This window comes from Eleutherodactylus coqui, chromosome 10 (genome assembly GCF_035609145.1).
Source record: "Eleutherodactylus coqui strain aEleCoq1 chromosome 10, aEleCoq1.hap1, whole genome shotgun sequence".
In the NCBI taxonomy this organism is placed as follows: Eukaryota; Metazoa; Chordata; class Amphibia; order Anura; family Eleutherodactylidae; genus Eleutherodactylus; species Eleutherodactylus coqui.
The window spans coordinates 64,554,475-64,574,770 of NC_089846.1; the positions used below are offsets into that span (position 1 = coordinate 64,554,475).

The following is a 20,296-nucleotide window of genomic DNA, read 5'->3' on the forward strand; positions in this document are numbered from 1 at the left end:
GATACATTGAAGTGAAGTGGAGACACAATCCACGGACAAGGGTGGCACTGTGATTGGAAGAAAGCATGTTTGTTTCTCTAACCCTAGCCAACCCTTTTTAAGCTCTTACATGCTGTGATCAATGTTGTTTTTTTTCTATCAATAGTTTTTATTGAAAAGGTTTAAAGATACAAAGAAAGCAAGTTACAAAGGTTCAAAACACTCTTAGGACTGTCTCGCACATGAGTCGCGCGCTCTGCTGCAGTTTTACTTTCGCTTTCGGAGGCAGTGCTTCTGCCTCTGAAAGCAGCTTTAGCATACCCCATCATTGATGAGGTGCGCTAAACGCACAAAATAAAATAGATAGTACTCGAAAATCGCGGTGCTGTAAAGCGCCGTCCAGCGCCGCAATTAAGTGCATGTCTGAGAGGCTCCATTGAAAGAAATGGGAGCCCTGACAGCGTTTATTGCTGAGCTGAAAGCTGCAAAAAAAGTCTGCGTGACAGGGGCCTTAGAATGAAGATATTGGAGAATACTAATTGTTGGACAAAAGATAACAGACAAAATAATGGATTAAATTAACCCCTTAATGACGCGGCCCCTTTTTTTGTTTTTTTTTTACAATTTTTGTTTTTTTCCTCCCCCCTTTAAAAAAATCGTAACTCCATCATTTATCCATGGACGTCGCTGTATGAGGGCTTGTAGAAACAGTGACCCCTATTGCAGCCCCAGTAGTAATAGTGACCTCCTATTGCGGCTCCAGTAGTAATAACGTCCCCTATATTGGCCCCAGCAGTAATAGTGGACGAGGAGAAAAAAGAGGGGTGGAGCAAAACCCGTACAGTTGTGTTTGTTGTGAAAAATAATACTGTAAAAGTGGTGAAGAGAGTGAAGTGGTAACTTGAATAGTGGAGGTGCTGCCTGACCAGATGACGCACCACCTGGGTGGACAACTTCTCCTGCTCCTGCCCTAGCTGACCCACACCCCACAGGCAAACAGATCTAATCATTAACCCTTTTGGGACCCACCAATTGCTTGTATGTTTTAAACACCAGCTGAACTAACGAAGGGGTTATCCCCGAAACTCGTTTTCATAAGCTGATCACGTACTTTATTAAATAAAAGGAGAAGTTTCCCAAACCTTTGGTCACTTCCTATTTGCTTTAACCTGGAGTGTTGCATCTTCTGCACTGCCAGTTTTTTAGTTCTATTCTCTTACCTAGTAGGAATAGTGACCCCCTATTGCAGCCCTAGTAGTAATAATATCCCCCACAGTGGCCTCGATAGTAATGGTGACCCCAACAGTTGCTCCAGTAGTGATAACATCCCCTATATTGGCCCCAGTAGCAATAGTGACCCCTAGTGCGGCCCCAGTAGTAATAGCGTCTCCTATATTGGTCCCAGTAGTAATAGTGACCCATATTGCAGCCCCAGTAGTAATAATATACCCAACAGTGGCCTCAGTAGTAATGGTGACCCCAACAGTAGCTCCAGTAGTAATACCATCCCCTATATTGGCCCCAGTAGTAATAGTGTGCCATATATTGGCCCCAGTAGTGAGAGCAACCCCTATTTTGGCCTCAGTAGTAATAGTGACCCCTATTGCAGCCCCAGTAGTAATAATATCCTCCACAGTGGCATCAGTAGTAATGGTGACCCCAACAGTAGCTCCAGTAGTAATACCATCCCCTATATTGGCCCCAGTAGTAATAGCGAACCCACGGTGGCCCCAGTAATAATAATAACCCTATGGTAGCCCTAGTAGTAATATTAACCTCACAGTTGCCCCAGTAATAATATTAACCCCACAGTAGCCCCAGTAGTAATAGTGACTCCCACAGTAGCCCCAGTAGTAATATTGACCCCCATAGTGGCTCCAGTAGTAATATTGACCCCCCATAGAGGCCCCAGTATTAATATTAGACCCACAGTAGCCCCAGTCATAATATTAACCCCACAGTAATAATATAATAATCTTTATTTGTGTAGCGCCAACTTACTCCACAGTGCTTTCAGGCATGGGATAAATGCAAAACAATACAACAATTACAAAGTGAGGTACATTTAGTTTGAAACTAGAGATGAGCGAGCGTACTCGGATAAGCACTACTCGCTCGAGTAATTGGCTTTATCCGAGTATCGCTGTGCTCGGGGCTAAAGATTCGGGTGCCGCTGCGGCTGACAGGTGAGTCGCAGCGGGGAGCAGGGGAGAGCGGGCGGGAGAGAAGGAGAGAAAGATCTCCCCTCCGTTCCTCCCCGCAGCTCCCCGCTCCGTGACGGCACCCGAATCTTTAGCCCCGAGTACAGCGATACTCGGATAAAGCACATTACTCGAGCGAGTAGTGCTTATCCGAGTACGCTCGCTCATCTCTATTTGAAACAAATGGGGTGGGGGTGGTACAGGAGGTGCAAGGGGGGTGGGGAGGAGCGAGGCATGGGGAATACAGGCAGTAGGGGATTTCATGTGAAAATCAGTTATTTGAAGGCAAACGGGGTGGGGCGGTAAGGAGGTGCAGGGGTAGAGGTCGTATATGATAGGCAGGGTGAAAGGTGTGGGGAGTCATAGGGAGGGGCGGGGGACTAGGTCAGGGGATTTGGTATGCTTCCCTGAAGAGGTGCGTTTTTAAGGCATGTCTGAAATTTTGTGCATCGGGAATTGTCCGGATGCCTTGGGGTAGAGCGTTCCAGAGGATGGATGCTGCTCTGGTGAAGTCCTGGAGGCGAGCATCTGAGGTGCGTATTAGAGGGGTGTTTAGTCTGAGTGCGTTAGCGGATCAGAGTGAGCGGGCTGGGTGGTGTACTGACAGTAGGGAGGCGATGTATGGTGGCGCAGCGCCATGCAGAGCTTTGTGGGTGAGAAAGAGGAGTTTAAATTTAGTTCTGCAGGGGCGTGGCTTGCGAATGGCGGGCTAGGAAGCACATTGCCTTAGCTCCCGCAGTTTCCCCACAAAAATAGCCATTTTGGCCGCATAAAACAACTGGAGGAGGACCTACTCACAACCATGGGGAAAAGAAGAACTCAGTCCAGGGGCCCCGGAGCGGGTGAGACCGAAAATGCCGGAATCGGACGCTTCTTCAGTGCCGCGGCTGCGGCAGACAGGGAGCCGACGGAGCATAGTGAAGAGGAGCGCCGGGCTCCCTTCCCCTCAGAGGACGCTGTAAATCACAGAGCTCCTCCACATGAAGTGCCTCCGGAGCACAGCAGAAACTCAGCCGGCACAGAAGAAGAGATCCAGCGCTGTCAGCCGAATGCAGAGCCGACAGGTATGCAGCGGCCCCCCCTCTCCCCTCCCCCGCCTGCCAGCGGAGAGAATACATTCCACAGTGTGATAAGGGAGCAGGATCCCCAGACACAGGCTGCAGCCTGGCCACAATCTCCAGCTAGGAGAGGAATAATTAACCCCATAAGCTCCAAACCCCAAAAGGGTTTAAAAGAGGCAGAGAACTTATCCCCCCCACCTCTCAAGACTGCGCCCAGGCAGAGGGCTACACATCCACAAGTGCCACATCCAGAGCCTTATAGTGTGGAGCATGCTCCACAATACACCACCAAGCAGTCCACAGTCTCTGAGGGGAATCACACAGGAGGACCCCCCTCCAGATCAAGCACCATGCATATGCAGCAGCTGAGCCCCATACCCTCCGCAGAAACAGATAGCCTCTCATCGTGGAACTCATCCCCAGCACGCAAGACAAAAAACACAGGGGCCTCACGTTCTCCGCCAGGAAGCGTGATATCTGACGAAAATGACTGGGACTGGAAAGCGCATCTTAAATCCCTCCCCACCAAGTTTGAGATAGACAATCTCTTTCAACACCTTGAGTCCACGCATAAAAAAGCTGTGACTGAAATTCAAAAAGAAATACAACAAATTGGCCACCGGGTTAATGCCGTGGAAGAAGCACACGAACGCACCCTGACCACACTTGAATCACACAGGCAGGTCATAACAGCCCACTCTACGCAGCTGACCAACATTCTATCTCAAATCGAAGACCTTGAGAATAGACACAGACGAAATAATATTCGCATCCGGGGTCTATCTGAAGAAATCACGAACACTCAACTAGAACAATGGGCCCAGAACTTCTTTGGATCCCTAACACAGAGGTCCCGCGAGAAACCAATCGAGATAGACCGCATTCATAGAACACTCGGTCCCAAATCCCTTGATCCCAAGCGACCTCGCGACGTGATATGTCGCATTCATTTCTTCAAAGACAAAGAGGACATTCTATCTCGTGCTAGAGGCGTACAAAATCTGTCCTTTAACGGATCTCCAATCCTATTACTCCAAGATCTAGCCAAACGAACACTACAGCTGCGTAGAGCGCTGAAACCTCTACTTGACATCCTGAGAAGCAAAGAGATCCCCTACCGATGGGGTTACCCCTTTCAACTTGTGGCTTGGAACGAGGGCAGATCGGCAGTATTCCGCTCACTGGGCGATCTTCCAAACTTCCTAGGGACATTCAAACTCCCCATGGTTTCCCTGCCTGACTGGCCATCACCACCTTCCCTACTGGCCCCGGATGCTAGAGAAGAATGGCAACCAGCGGCGCCAAAGCGACAAAGGGAACCCCGTGGACCTCGCAGACCACAGACCTGAAGCCCAGACGACCGTCAGGATCCCCTACTTGTTGAACCGTGATGTGGGGGCGGGCCCGTCTGTCTCTTGCCCCCTCACAAGGTGCTGGAAGGGGGGTTTTACCCCCTCAGACGGGCTCCGCCACACACGAATACATGGGTTTCGGTCTCTGGACCGGGTTATAGTAGTTAACAGTTAGACTGCCTCCATGTTTCTCTCTTCTCCAACTGAACTCCTTCCTCCTCTCACTAAAAGCTATCTTGCTTGCAGGAAATATTTAGGCCTTAATCATGTTTAATTCCCCCGTTGGGGATATACTATTGTTCTGTGGGGACTGACCGGGGCGCCTACCCGCCGTCTCCTTCCTCGCGTCCAATTAGGCAGGACGACACGAAGTGTGGTCCGTCACCTGGCGACTACCCAGCGTTAGCCTAGAAGGCCTCGGAATAGCCCCGGGACCTTCACTATACTACCTTATTTCTTTCTCTTGTTTTCGCACTCTCTCTCACTGCTTTTCGCTCCTCATCCCCTTCCATCACCCATGCAATCTTACCTCTCCCTCTCTTCTCCCATCCCACACGCCCTCCCTTCCCCACAATGGCCCACGGTAGCTGTTACTGTGTTATGGGATAATGGATAAACTGACATTTTGCTCCTACAATGCTAGGGGCCTAAACATGCCAGCTAAAAGAGGTCAGATTCTCCATCATCTACATAAAAACAAAGTAATGATAGCAATGTTGCAAGAAACTCACTTCCTCACAGGTAGCACTCCTAATTGCATCTCCAAATTCTACAATACATGGTACCACAGCCCCCACCCAGAGAGAAAAGCGTGTGGGGTCTCGATTGCCTTTCACAAACAATTTCCCCATCAGCTCTTATCCTCCGAGATTGACGCGGAAGGGCGTTATATCTTCCTAAAAATTTCTTCCAGCAATAAAATATTAACAATTGCAAATGCTTATTTCCCTAACCACTCTCAGGTGTCCTTCGGTGTCCGGATCATTGAGAAGCTTTCGAGATTTGCTGCGGGCTCCCGAATAATCCTCGGCGGGGACTTCAACCTGTGCCTCAATCCGGAGCTGGACTCGTCAGCGGGTAGGACTGGGGTCTCTACACTTGCACTTAAAAAACTCAAAAGGGGCCTAGCCTCCTTAAAATTAGTAGACCTATGGCGAATCTTACATCCAAACACAAGGGACTACACCTACCATTCTGCCATACACAATAGCTACAATAGACTAGACTATTTACTCATTTCTCAAGACCTACTGGACCTGTCCCCTGACAGCTCCATTGGGATCTTTTTGTGGTCAGACCACGCTCCAGTGTTTGGGACCCTCCAGGGCCTAGGGGAAAAAAAAGAGAATCACACATGGCGTCTCAATGACAATCTCCTAAACGACCCAACGTGCGCGGAGGCGATTAGACAGGCAATACAGGACTTTTCCAGCATACACGAGACTGACTCCACATCTTCTCCCATTCAATGGGAAGCACTAAAATGTGTAATTAGAGGAATCCTTATTTCCCATGGGGCCAGATTAAAGAAGGAGCGGGTGAAAAACCTGAGGCTCTTATTAACAAGACTTGACACCCTCGAAAATTCAAACAAAAAAAACCCTACAGAAGTACTAAGAGCAGACATTTCAGACACCCGGAAGAAAATCCTCTCCATCCTGGACCAATACTCACTTTGCTCCAGAGATAGGAGACGGGGGGGCTTCTACGAATTCGGAAATAAATGTGGCCGGGGGTTGGCCAGGGCCCTCCATCCCAGGACGTCTACACCTTATATAGCCTCCCTAAACTCTCCCAGAAAAGGTCAGATTTATTCCACTGCAGATATATTAGAATGTTTCAGATCATACTATCATGATCTTTACAATCTATCGGAAAATAGGGGAGCAGTGTCCCAGCAAAACCCCCCAACCATAGAAGACTATCTTAATAGACACGCACCCGGAACTATTTCAAGGGGGGACACAGATAGTCTCGAGGAAAGCTTTACGGAGGGGGAGATCCATGATGTAATTAAAGATCTTAAACTAGGCAAGAGCCCGGGACCAGATGGGTTCACCCCCCGATTCTACAAAACATACGGGAGTCTACTGGCCCCCCTCTTGCTGAAATCCTTTAACTCTGTCTCGGACTTATGCCCATTCCCACAGCAGGCTCTGCAAGCCATAATAACAGTTATCCCTAAACCAGGGAAAGACCACTCATCCTGCAGTAATTATCGCCCTATTTCATTATTAAATATAGACACCAAGATATTCGCCAAAATTCTGGCAACCCGCCTGAAACCGCTCATCCCAGCCTTAATTAATAAAGAGCAGACTGGATTTGTCCCAGGACGGGAGGCGAAAGATAATACGATCCGTTCTGTCTCCCTAATCTCTAGAGCCCGTCTCGCGGGGAGCCCCCTGTGCCTCTTGTCAGTAGATGCTGAAAAGGCGTTCGACAGAGTGCACTGGGGGTTCTTGGAAGCAACCCTTCGAAAAATTGGTGTGGGACCTAGGTGTCTGTCCTGGATTATGGCATTGTACCGACATCCCACAGCGTGTGTCAGAGTTAACGGATCTCTTTCCTCCCCCCTAAAAATCAACAATGGAACAAGACAGGGCTGTCCATTGTCCCCCTTCCTATACGTCCTGGTGATGGAGTCCCTGGCCAACGCCCTCAGAGCCAACCCCGATATACAAGGCTACAGAACAAGCGCATCAGAGCACAAATTAGCTCTGTTCGCGGATGACCTTCTGGTATATCTTACCAACCCGAGAATTGCCTTACCAGTAATTCTATCAGAACTTAGATGCTTTGGTCGGGTCAGTAACTTCAAAATTAACGCTCACAAGTCCGAAATTTTAAATATAACAATTCCATCAGATGAAGCTACGAGCCTAGAGTCCTCCTTCAACATAAAATGGAAGGGTGATCACATTAACTATCTTGGAATCGCATTAACTAGCGACCCAAACGATCTGTTTAACCTAAATTACAAACCGATTCTGGCTAACTTAGGAAGGGACCTTAAAAAATGGCGCCCCCTTACCATCTCCTGGTTCGGGAGAATTAATGCTTTAAAAATGGACTCCCTCCCTAAGTTTCTATACCTCTTCACAACCCTCCCATTAAAGCTGCCTAAATCGTACTTTGATAAAATACACCAGATATCTCGCGACTTCGTCTGGGGTGGCTCCAGGCCCCGGGTGAGATTCAAGACTCTAATACGCCAAAAGAGAGATGGAGGAGTGGGCCTTCCAAGTTTCTCTTTATACCATAAGGCATCCATCTGCAATTGCATTCTGGACATCATTCACAATAGGACATCCAAGCTCTGGGTCGAACTCGAACACGAGAGTATCCCCTCGCAAATCATGGGCCTCTTCTGGCTCTCGCCAATCGCATCTCGCAGAGTCACACCTATACCACCTCTGACAGGTCGGCTACTGGACACCTGGAACAGTTTCGCAAATCGCTTTGGACTAGTTTCCAGACCAGGTCCCCTTACCCCTCTGTCAGGGAATCCAGAATTTCCCTTGCTAAACGAGAAGCTCTCCCAACTACCAGAGGGGACCTGTCCTCCCCTGCGAATTAAAGATGTCATTTCCACATCAGGGGTTAAGCCTATGAATGAGATCCTGGGAGATGGGGTCTCCAGACCTGGAGCGTGGCTAAGATATCTTCAAATAAGACATTTTGTCCAGATCCAGGGACCCGTGGAGGCTCTCTGTTCTCCTCTTTCCCAGTTTGAGAAACTCTGTGTGGCTCCCACGCCGATTAGGTCCGGGGTCTCGGTAATGTACCATCTCCTCGTGTCGGCAGAGACTCAAAATGATGCTGTGGCTTTTAAGGGGAAATGGGAGAGAGAGCTGGGGAAAACTTTCCTAGAGGAAGACTGGCTTAAGTCCTTTGTCTTAACCCACACTCTAACAACCTCATCTAAATTTCAAGAAACCAACTACAAACTACTCTCACAGTGGTACAGAACACCCACAACTCTGGCCAGGATGTATCCCCAGACCCCAGATACCTGCTGGCGCTGTTCCCGGGGAAGAGGTAGTCTCCTCCATATCTGGTGGGAGTGCCCTTTGGTCTCCCCCCTCTGGAGCGATATAACTAACCTCTATAACGCTATCTTCAGGGACTCGGTAGTCCTTACACCGGAGGCGGCACTATTATCTATACTCCCTGGCTCCATAACCAAAAACAAAAAAAGCCCATTCAAATTCTTCCTAATAGCCATGAGACAAATAATTCCACGGCTCTGGAAGTCTCCCCTACCTCCCTCAAGGATCCAATGGCTGGAGACTGTGGACCATATAGCACAAATGGAGGAAATAATGGCTCGAGACGAGAACAAAAGAGAGAGATACTACTCAATCTGGTCAGCTTGGATACTATTTCGCAATTCCAACGACCTAAAGACCTGGCTCCAATCGGGCGTTGTTCCAACCTGAATCCACTATCCCTAAGGTACACATTACTAAAACACAAGTTGCTTTAGTGTGGCCATTAGTGCTCCACACCCCCCTCCCTCACCCTGCCCCACTGACCCATCTCCCCCCCCATTCTGTCCTCTATTATCTATCTATTTCTTTCTCTTTTTCTTTCACTACTAATCTCCACTATGTTAATCTAGTTATTTCTTTCGCTAGTTTATACGAAATGTTATTTGAATGACATTTATGACAAAATGACAAAATGCACAAGAGCCATTGAAGCAATGTGTATATCAAGTTAATACGTTATTCTCTCGAAATTGTTCATGTGTGCAAACCCAATAAAAATATTTTGAACCATAAATTTAGTTCTGCAGTGGATGGGCAGCCAATGCAGTGACTGGCATAGTGCAGAGACGTCTGAGTAACGGGAGACTCCATTGTTGAAGTAGGAAGTAGTCAATTCTGGAGTAAAAATTATGTCGACTGGAGAAGAAAGTAAAATCTTTTGTAGAGGGGTGACTAATTCTCCAAGCATCCACTAATTGATGCTCGTGTAGTATCTTGCGGAACCTGCAATACGTGGACCTAGGCAAGCTACCAACCCCTCTAGATGTGTCAATGGACAGGTTAAGAGGAATATTTACACTACCGTTCAAAAGTTTGGGGTCACCCAAACAATTTTGTGTTTTCCATGAAAAGTCACACTTATTCACCACCATGCGTTGTGAAATGAATAGAAAATAGAGTCAAGACATTGACAAGGTTAGAAATAATGATTTGTATTTGAAATAACATTGTTTTTACATCAAACTTTGCTTTCGTCAAAGAATCCTCCTTTTGCAGCAATTACAGCATTGCACACCTTTGACATTCTAGCTGTTAATTTGTTGAGGTAAGCTTGTGAAATTGCACCCCACGCTTCTAGAAGCATCTCCCACAAGTTGGATTGGTTGGATGGGCACTTCTGGCGTACCATACGGTCAAGCTGCTCCTACAACAGCTCAATGGGGTTCAGATCTGGTGACTGCGCTGGCCACTCCATTACCGATAGAATACCAGCTGCCTGCTTCTGCTGTAAATAGTTCTTGCACAATTTGGAGGTGTGTTTAGGGTCATTGTCCTGTTGTAGGATGAAATTGGTTCCAATCAAGCGCTGTCCACTGGGTATGGCATGGCGTTGCAAAATGGAGTGATAGCCTTCCTTATTCAGAATCCCTTTTACCCTGTACAAATCTCCCACCTTACCAGCACCAAAGCAACCCCAGACCATCACATTACCTCCACCATGCTTAACAGATGGCGTCAGGCATTCTTCCAGCATCTTTTCATTTGTTCTGCGTCTCACAAACGTTCTTCTTTGTGATCCAAACACCTCAAACTTGGATTCATCCGTCCACAACACTTTTTTCCAGTCTTCCTCTGTCCAATGTCTGTGTTCTTTTGCCCATCTTAATCTTTTTCTTTTATTGGCCAGTCTCAGATATGGCTTTTTCTTTGCCACTCTGCCCTGAAGCCCAAAATCCCGCAGCTGCCTCTTCACTGTAGATGTTGACACTGGTGTTTTGCGGGTACTATTTAATGAAGATGCCAGTTGGGTACCTGTGAGGCGTCTGTTTCTCAAACTAGAGACTCTAATGTGCTTATCTTCTTGCTTAGTTGTGCAACGCGGCCTCCCACTTCTTTTTCTACTCTGGTTAGAGCCTGTTTGTGCTGTCCTCTGAAGGGAGTAGTACACACCGTTGTAGGAAATCTTCAATTTCTTAGCAATTTCTCGCATGGAATAGCCTTCATTTCTAAGAACAAGAATAGACTGTTGAGTTTCAGATGAAAGTTCTCTTTTTCTGGCCATTTTGAGCGTTTAATTGACCCCACAAATGTGATGCTCCAGAAACTCAATCTGCTCACAGGAAGGTCAGTTTTGTAGCTTCTGTAACGAGCTAGACTGTTTTCAGAAGTGTGAACATGATTGCACAAGCGTTTTCTAATCATCAATTAGCCTTCTGAGCCAATGAGCAAACACATTGTACCATTAGAACACTGGAGTGATAGTTGCTGGAAATGGGCCTCTATTCACCTTTGTAGATTTTGCACAAAAAAACAGGCATTTGCAGCTAGAATAGTCATTTACCACATTAGCAATGTATAGAGTGCATTTGTTTAAAGTTAGGACTGGTTTAAAGTTATCTTCATTGAAAAGTACAGAGCTTTTCCTTCAAAAATAAGGACATTTCAATGTGACCCCAAACTTTTGAACGGTAGTGTAGGTCGCCCCCAAGTATCACGATGCCCTCCCGGAATTCCTCCAGGGCCCCCTCAAACCTGGGAGGAGTTGGGAAGATAAAGCGAAGCCAGAGTGGCTGGGGTATCTGCCAACTTACCCTTTATGAAGAGGTATCTACCCCCACCGTCCTCCCGCATGTCTAGGTGTTCCCAAGGAATGGAGCTAGCCACCAGAATGGAGACTCCTTTGGTCTTGGAGACTGGGCAGGCGCTGTGGAAGACATCCGGAAATCGACCATCTCTCAGCTTAGGAATCGAGTCTGCTCTGAAGTGAGTTTCTTGGACAAAAGCGAAATGCGCTCTCTTTTGCCACAAAAGGCGGAGGAGAGACCTTTTCTCTGGTATATTCAATCCCTGTGCGTTGATGGAAACAATATTCAGATTAGCATTAGAAGAAGAAATCATTAAATTGGAGGCGTGTCCACACCCACTCCAAAAACCCACATAAAATGTCTACACAGGACGGACCAAGGAGAGAGAAAGGGGGAGAAAAAGGACAGAACGGGGGAAGCCCCCGAGATTGACTTACTGGTAAAGTAAAAAGGGATGGATGAAAAAACAAAAATAACAAGCACTACAAGAAACACTATTGTATGCTGATGTGGTGCACAGTGGGTGGAAGAGGAGCCCTTGTTACTCACCCATCCATGAGCATCTCTGGGACTTCACAAAGTTACTGGTGCCTGCGGGGCAATCGGGGAGCTTTCTGGTCCTGAAGAGGACCTATTTGATGTTTCCCTCTCCTCCAGAGAACCGTTAGAAGAGGAATAGGCTTCGGACATTAAAAATCAATCTGGGAAGCGTTTCGGCTGCGCCTTAAAAGCCATATAGCGCATCATGGCTTAGCTTCCCAGGAGGAAAGGCTTCTCTCAGGTGAATACTCTGCGGGAAGTCACTAAAGTAGGATAGATCCAAGTGGAGCTCATGAGCAAGCATCCATCTCAACACCCGATCAGGCCTTGCCCCCTCCTTTGATCAATGTTGACTATGGCATGTAAGCATGCTGTGATTTATCTCTCCTGCGTATCGCTACTCCGTGCCCACTCGCAGGTGTGAATGGAAGAATGAAAGTCCATTGACTTCTGTTGCCTCCATTCACAGTGTGTTACGTATGGGATATAGGCATAATACACGGTAACAATAGGCCCATGTGAATGAGCCCTTACTATATTTTTACGCGCGCAAAAAAACACGCAAGCAAGCTCCCATTGATTTCACAGTGCCATTAAGTTTAGCTTAATATGTGCCCTTTTCGTGCACAATATACATGAAAATAGAACATGCGTATTTTTTACTCAAACAATTCGCGAGCAAGACACACTCATTGGAACAAACCCATTGAAATAAATGGGTTCTATTCACAATGTATTGCACGTGCATGTGTAATACGTAATGCAAATGCGTTTGTGCGAATAAGCCTTTAAGCTACCTACACTTGGGGGAGCGCAATATTGGGCCGTGAAACGTGGTCCAATATCATCCTCGCCAACATGCATCGCATCTGTTAAGTTCCGTTTTAGTGGAAAACCTTGCCTCGCACTCGCATGTACATCGTACAGCATGCGAGAGCCATGCGATACATTAAAGGTCCCATTGAAAGCAATTGGTGATGCGTTCGGAGAAACGCAAAAAATAGCGCATGCCACGATTGAGGTGTGGGAACACATTGCTCGTCTGGATGACTCCGTTCAAAAGAATGGGGTTCATATTCGTGCATCTCGTAACGCACAAATCTCACACGATTTTCTCGCCCATGTGAAACTGGCCTTAAAGTGATAAAGTCGTAAGTACGCCAAAATGGTATGAATAAAAATTACTGCTTTTCCCGCAAAAAAAGAAGCCCTCACACAGCTTTGTCCGTGGGAGAAAAAAAAAAGTTCTGCCTCTCTGACTTCAGCAGTGCCAAAAACATCAATTATCCCCCAAAAATTGTTTTTGTGCAAAAGTGAAAGAACCTGGGAAAAATTAAATTTTGGTAATCAGATTGACCTGCGGAAAAAAGTTATTACATCATTTATACCGCATAGTGAACGCCATAATCAAAGCCTCCCCAAACCAATGGGGGAATGTATACATTCTTTCACCCTCTACTCCCCAAAATTAATAAAAGTTATACATTATGTTCCTCAAAATGTTACTAATAGAATCTACAATTCTCCACCCAACGAACAAACCCTCATATGTGACAGAGAAGAATAAAAGTTATGGCTTTTCACATTTGGAGATGAAAATAAAAATTAAAAAAAAAAAATCCTTGTGTCCTTCAAGGGTTAAGCTATTACTACACATCAGCTCAGCCCGCAGAGGCTTTATACCAGCACTGCTGTAGTAAGAAGGAGCAGTGGCCCCTGAGGACCCCTCTCAGCAGATAGTACCCTCGTCGAGTCTTCGCTCTCTTTATAGCCCACGTGCAAACACGGGAAATCACGTGTTCTCCCGCATTCGGAGGGGGATTTCCTGGCCCCGCCTCCTCCTCCCTTTTTACTACGTCATCAGACACTCCACCAATCAGCGCTCCGGCCTCAGAACCGGGGAATTCCACGCTCCAGAGAGGAAGAAAGCAAATAAACTTCGGTCTGCGGAGTTGTCTGAGCCGCAGCCGCCCGAGTTCACACTAGGAGGGCTCTATAACGCGGCCGAGAGCATGAGGGAGCCAGGCGGGACAGGTAGGTGTGTGCCGGGCATGCATGTTCTTACTGGGGGCACTATATGTATGACAGTGGAACTACAAGTCTCAGTCTGCCCAGACAGCTGCTGCTATGTGCAGATAATGACATCAGCAACAGGAATGATGTCATCTTCAACCCTCAATTTTTATCCTGCCAAGGTGACGTGTATTGCCATCCTTCAAGGTGGTCACCTGACTTGAGACATAATTTGATGCAATGGTTGTGTGACAATTCTGTTGCGGCTCAAGGAAGAAAAAACAAAACATTGATTTATTTCTGAGCCGCTGCAACTTTAAAGGGCTTTTCCGGTTTCAGCAAATAAATGTTCTTTGTATTAGGAAAAGTTATAAAGTGTCCAGATATAGTTTCTGTATCGATTCCTCTTGGTTCCAGGATCTCTGCTTGCTGTCGTTAAGTAGGAAGCTCCAGTGTTTACACCCAGAGAGTCTGTCCTGGTCACGTGATAATGACACACCGTTCCAGTTATCAGCTTTGTGTCTTGTACTGCGCCACGCTGCTGTGTGTCCGTCACATGACCGCACAGATGGTTGTAAACAATGAAGGTTTCTATTGAGTGACAGGAAGCAGAGATCCTGAAAACCACAAGGAATTGATACAGAAAGTAAACTGGAATGTTTCATAACTTTTCACTGTGCTTCTTGAAATCAGAATACGCCTTTTATGGGACAGAATCAGGACACGGACTATTCTGCGTCACAATGTTATCCGCGGCTCTTAAAATCTGCACGTCCTTCAAAACTGCAAGATTATATTCTGCAGCAAACAATCTTCCTGCTGCAGAATGAAGAAGTCTTGCAGAAGCGTTTGTTGCGCATTTCTAACATACAGGAGAGGTAATTCCACAATCTGCGAAATAAAATGCAAGATGTTCCGCAGGAAGCATTCTGCAGTTAAAAGCGCAGCAAAATCCAACTAATTGAAAAAATCTGCATCTGTGCTGCATCCTGAGGACAGTTCCATCTCGTGTGAAAGGTCCCTATGAGCCTTCACTAAAAGGGGTTTTCCATGTAGACACTATTAATAACTGTCCTCACAATGGGTCATCCATAGCTGATCGGATGCCTGCTGTTAGTGCTGCGGTACGCCGGGGTCGGAGTGGAAGCTGCTGCTCTGACCCCTGTGCGCTGGCTGGCACTGTTAACTGCAGGTGTAGCTTTCATTGATTTTACTGAACCCTCAGACTGTAATTACAAGCGCTGGCCACTATACAGGGGTCAGAGCAGCAGCTTCCTCTCCGACCCTGTGTATCCCAGGGCTGAAAGTGGGCACCTGGTCACCTGATTGGCTGGGGTCCCAACCAACAGACTCCAGCTGATCAACTATTGATGACCCATCCTGAGGATACGTCCTCAATAGCCTTTTGCTTGGAAAACTCCTTTAAAGGGAGGTGACCGGTTCCCTTTAAGACCACTTTCAGATGTGCGTATTTTAACTCCGTATTTGGTTTGTGTGTTGCGGAATGTAATATGGAACAATTATAAATCTATGTATCTTTTCACGGCCGTTCTTTAAAAATGCAGCATGACTTATTTTTTCAGTTTTTTGCCTCTGTTTTGGTATTATTTTCTATTGGGTAAATACAGATCGGTTTGCCTTGTAGGGAACGACAGTAATTACAGATCAGATACTGATGACATACGGTTGTAATGCATCACCTGACCGCCGGCTGCACTTGGTACCGCTTGCCGGATGAGGTGTGAGCAGCGGCGTTTACGTTTATAATTCCATTGCAGATCTGCTGCTGAATGCCAGCCAAAATCTGCAGTTTTTAATGCAGAAATGCTGCGGATTTTGCAGTGGAATTTTCTGCTGTGGGAAATCTGCAGCATTTGCGCTATGTGTGAACGTACCCTTATATGATAATAGTATAATAATCCTTATTTGTATAGCGCCAACATATTCCGCAGCGCTTTAAGGGATTGGGTAAATGCAAACAATGCTACAATTGCATGTGAGATACAATCAATTTGAAACAAATGGGGTTGGGGTGATACAGAAGGTACAGGGTGGTTAAAGGGGGGGGGGGGAGGCATGGGGAACACAGGCAGTAGGGGATTTCATGTGAAAATCGGTTATTAGGAAGCAAACGGGGTGAGGTGGTAAGGAGGTGCAGGGGTAGAGGTCGTATATGATAGGCAGGGTGGAAGGTGAGGGGAGCCATAGGGAGGGACAAGGGACTAGGTCAGGGGATTTGGTATGCCTCCCTAAAGAGGTGCGTTTTTAAGGCGCGTCTAAAGTTTCGTGCATCTGAAATTATCCAGATGCCTTGGGGTAGAGCGTTCCAAAGGATGGTTGCTGCTCTGGTGAAGTCCTGTAGGCGAGCATGTGAGGTTCGTATTAGAGGGGTGTTTAGTCTGAGTGTGTTAGCGGATCGGAGTGAGCGGGCTGGGTGGTGTACTGACAGGAGGGAGGCAATGTATGCTGGCGGGGCGCCATGCAGAGCTTTGTGGGTGAGGAGTTTGAATTTAGTTCTGCAGTGGATGGGCAGCCAATGCAGGGACTGGCATAGTGCAGAGGCGTCTGAATAACGACTGGATAGAAAAATGAGCCTAGCTGCGACATTTAGTATGTATTGGAGTGGAGCGAGTCTAGTGCGGGGGAGGCCAATGAGCAGCGAGTTACAGTAGTTGAGTCGGGAGTGGATGAGGGCGACCACAAGTGTCTTTAGTGTGTCTGTGGTGAGAAATGGACGTATTTTAGCAATACTTCTGAGGTTCAGCTGGCAAGATTGGCTTTGGGGGGAGGTCCCTAGATTAGACACGCATGCGCAGAAGACCTGTGCCGCGCAAGCATGCCGGAGCGGCCCCTTCAGCGCAAGCGCATCTAATCCAGGGAGAAGGCGGCTTTGGTCGGCGCCATCGAGACGGGGACGCCAGCACCGGAGGGGGTAAGTGTATAACTTCTGTATGGCCAATATTTAATGCACGATGCATAATACAAAGTGCATTAATATATAAGTGCTTAACCCCACTTGCTATCGCGGGACAACCCCTTTAATGCAACAGGACGTAAACTAACGTCCCGTGGATGGCACAGGCTCAGAAGTGAGCCCACGCCATTCCGCAGCAGGAGCCAGCTGGGACTGATAGACGGCCTACCGTTGCAAAAGAGGGTTTGCTGGGAAAACTGATTCCCGCTCTTAACACCTTACATGCCAAAATCAATATACAGACGGTCCCCTACTTGCGAACAGGTTCCGTTCCAGCGGACACCCGGCGGCAGCAGTTCCGACGAGCCGCTCTGCTCGTCGGAACTGTTAACACTTTAAATACCGCTCTGACCGCGGTATTTAAAGTGTTAACATCATACTGTGCAGGGCAGATTGTTCGCATCTTGCAAAGTTCGTAACTCGAACGTTCGCAAGTCGGGGACTATCTGTACATCACAGCATGTAACGAGTTAACAGCCAGAACGCACTCCCTCTATGACATCAGTGGCGATTTAATCAACGTATTGAAGGGACTGTGACACTTGTATAAACGCTGCGGCCCCTTCGTTCAGCAGAGGACCTGATCCGATTTTGGTGACCTATCCTGGACAAGGACAACCCCTTTAAATATGTTACAAGCAGTGCATTTTTTTTTAATGCGACTTCTTTCACTTGTGTGGTTTTTGGGTCATTGGCATTTTTTTGGAATTGCAGCAGGCCGTCAATGTGGATTCCCCCCCCCCCCCCCCCCGAAACCTTTGCATAGGCTTCTCTAAGGGACATTAAAAACACCAGAAAAACGCATGATTTAAAAATAAATAAATAAAAACTGCATCCGTAGTACGCTTGTAAAACTGTATGTGCCATAAAAAAGTGACTTTATTTGCATGCATTTTGGGCATCGCAACGCTACAAATGTTGTGATACGATTTTATCATTAGAAAGTCCTATTGACTTTCGCAATAAGAAAATGCATGTTTTATCGCGGGCAGCAGCGATGCGATGTGATTCTAAAAAAAGCATTGCTGACGCACAAAAATCATGGGAACAAAGAAACGCTTTTGCTGCAATTTTCTTAGGCGATGCAATAAAAAGTAAGCTTCATAGGAATACATGGAAGCAAAAAAACGCACATCACAGAAAGATAGAGCATGCCGCGATTTTTTTGTTCTCTCAACATCGCATCAGTGAAAACATCGCAGATGGTAAGGAAACCATTGTAAATAATTGGTTTCATAATCTGCTTTTTTTACTGACTCTTGCATCAGGCAAAAATCGCGCAAATTTCTCACCCGTGTGAAATCACAGCCCCGATATCGCCCTCGCAGGCCTTCTGAAAACGCCTGGATGCGAGCCGTTTTCACAAGGAAACAGTCTCACATCCCTGCGGGGGTTCCCTTCATCCCCACCACGGCTGTGACACTCGCGGCAGGAGATAGCAATGTTCTCCCACCAGCCTCATTGAGAACATATGGAAGTCACTGGATGCGACAGCCTCACATTCCTGTGGGGCTGAAAGAATCCCCCACCGCAGCTGTCACAGCCGCAGCAGGGGATCATGATGTTCTCCCATTGTTTTCAACGAGGCCGGTGCTGCTGCTGCCGCCAGCCCATTGAAGATAATGGGCGATATCACAAAAAGAATGGGCATGCCGCGATGTGTTTCTGGTATCGCAATGTGGTGCTATGCAGGAAAACATCGCAAATGTGAATGAACACATTCAAAAGATTGGGTTTCATATTTGTGTGTCTCGCAGCGCACAAATCTCGCACGATTTCCCACCAGTGTGAAGGCGCCATAAGAGACACAGAAAGGGAAAAGACGACTTTGACGGGAAAGTAAAAAAAAGTTAATATAAAAAGTTATGGTTAAATAAAATGCTGCTTCCTTAAGACCCAAATTATGGTGCGTCCTTCACAGATCAGACAAGTATAAGTTGTTCGTTAGAGGATAACCCGAGGGCCGCTCACACCCCCCCCCCCCCCATACTGCACCTCAAACTACAGTCCAGACGGCTTTTTACTGCTCTGCATACCAGATGACTTAGTCAGCTTACAGTGTGAGGAGAGACGGACGCACAGGCTGCATATTGTTTCCCCCGGCCGCGTACAGATCAGTAAACTTGTTGCCAGGGCCGATTGATTTTGTAGATGTCTGTAATTACAGTGTACAGTCTCATAAATCTGGAGGAGTGTTCCTACACAGTCCTGGGGAAGCAGGGGTTAAAAAGCACCATATAAAATGGCAGCTTGTAGTCCATGATCAGATTCCAAAGTACAGACCACTGGAAAATGATCTAAAGGGCACTGTAGCCGGTCTGTGATAACCTCAAGCAGATTACTGTGAATTGCTTCACTGGGCCTGCACTTGTTCTTGTCTCAATTAGACAGCGGTAGTTTGCCTGCAGTTACAACAGATCGGCCGCAATCCGTACAGCACTCTAATGGCTCATTTGCACAAGACGATTATCATTTAAAATTGTTCAAATCTCCGTGCTCCCGCGGGTATTTGAACGATAGCCGTCCCGTGTAAATGCATGCAGAGACTGAGCGATAGTTGTTCAATCGTTCGATTTCTGCATGCAGAAAACTGAAGGACTAGCCGTTCTGTGCGAACAGCAGTGGTTCAGTTGTGAAGGGCTGTCTGCTTACAGTGATGGAGGCGGTCGGGGGGAGAACGCTCCCCGGCCTGCTCCGCCTCCATGCTGGCTGCACCTTCAGCGATGCCAGCAATACTCACTCCTCTAGGAAGCGATATCGGGCATCGCTTGCCCGACAGCTCGTCCTGTCTAAATGGGGCTTTCCAAGATAATTATCAGTAGCCCTGCATCATCTAATTCAAATAATTAGCAGATGTCATCAAAGGTAAAATGACTCCATGGCCATGAACATAGGATCGACAATAGAGCAGGGCAGATGAGTGGTTCCCCCGTCTGGCACCGCTTATCACCATAAGAAACAAAATGATCAGATAGCTGGACAGATGAATAGAAATTACCTTCAGATTGAGCAGGTCTGAGTTTGTATGTAGTAGAAGTAATTTTGCCATGCGCTACTGATGAGCGGTGCCAGGTCTATATGTCCATATAATGTCCATATACTGCTGCATGGACATATATAAATGGATTTATGTTCTGCTAGGTAGTCACATGTTATTGCTTCCAATTATTACTAATTGTACATATTCACCTTCCATTGTAGGTTCTAATTTGCTTTCACAACCCCCTCCCCCGACACTAGGTGAGTACCTGGATTTTCTGTGCGCCTTTCTATGCACCTGTTCTAACATAAATTGCAATGTGTAAGGTTTAGAGATGAGCGAACGTACTTGGTAAGGCCGATTTCGCAATCGAGCACCGCGATTTTCGAGTACTTCA

General features: G+C 46.9%; 1 protein-coding gene across 5 annotated transcripts in view; it reads left to right on the forward strand.

Moving 5' to 3' along the window:
• The first annotated feature begins 13,813 nt into the window (after positions 1 to 13,813).
• RELB (RELB proto-oncogene, NF-kB subunit) overlaps positions 13,814 to 20,296 on the forward strand; it is a 46,836-nt gene continuing 40,353 nt past the window's right edge. For 2 of the 5 annotated variants that reach the window (XM_066581165.1, XM_066581163.1), the window contains exons 1-2: positions 13,826 to 13,970; positions 20,121 to 20,159. Coding sequence is in view for 2 of the 5 variants with exons in the window: in XM_066581161.1 (XP_066437258.1) it covers positions 13,945 to 13,966; positions 20,121 to 20,159 (61 nt within the window). In the remaining 3 variants the exon portion in view is untranslated. Of the gene's footprint in view, positions 13,971 to 20,120; positions 20,160 to 20,296 lie in introns of all 5 variants that reach the window. The other 3 variants (XM_066581161.1, XM_066581164.1, XM_066581162.1) reach the window with 3 other exon arrangements.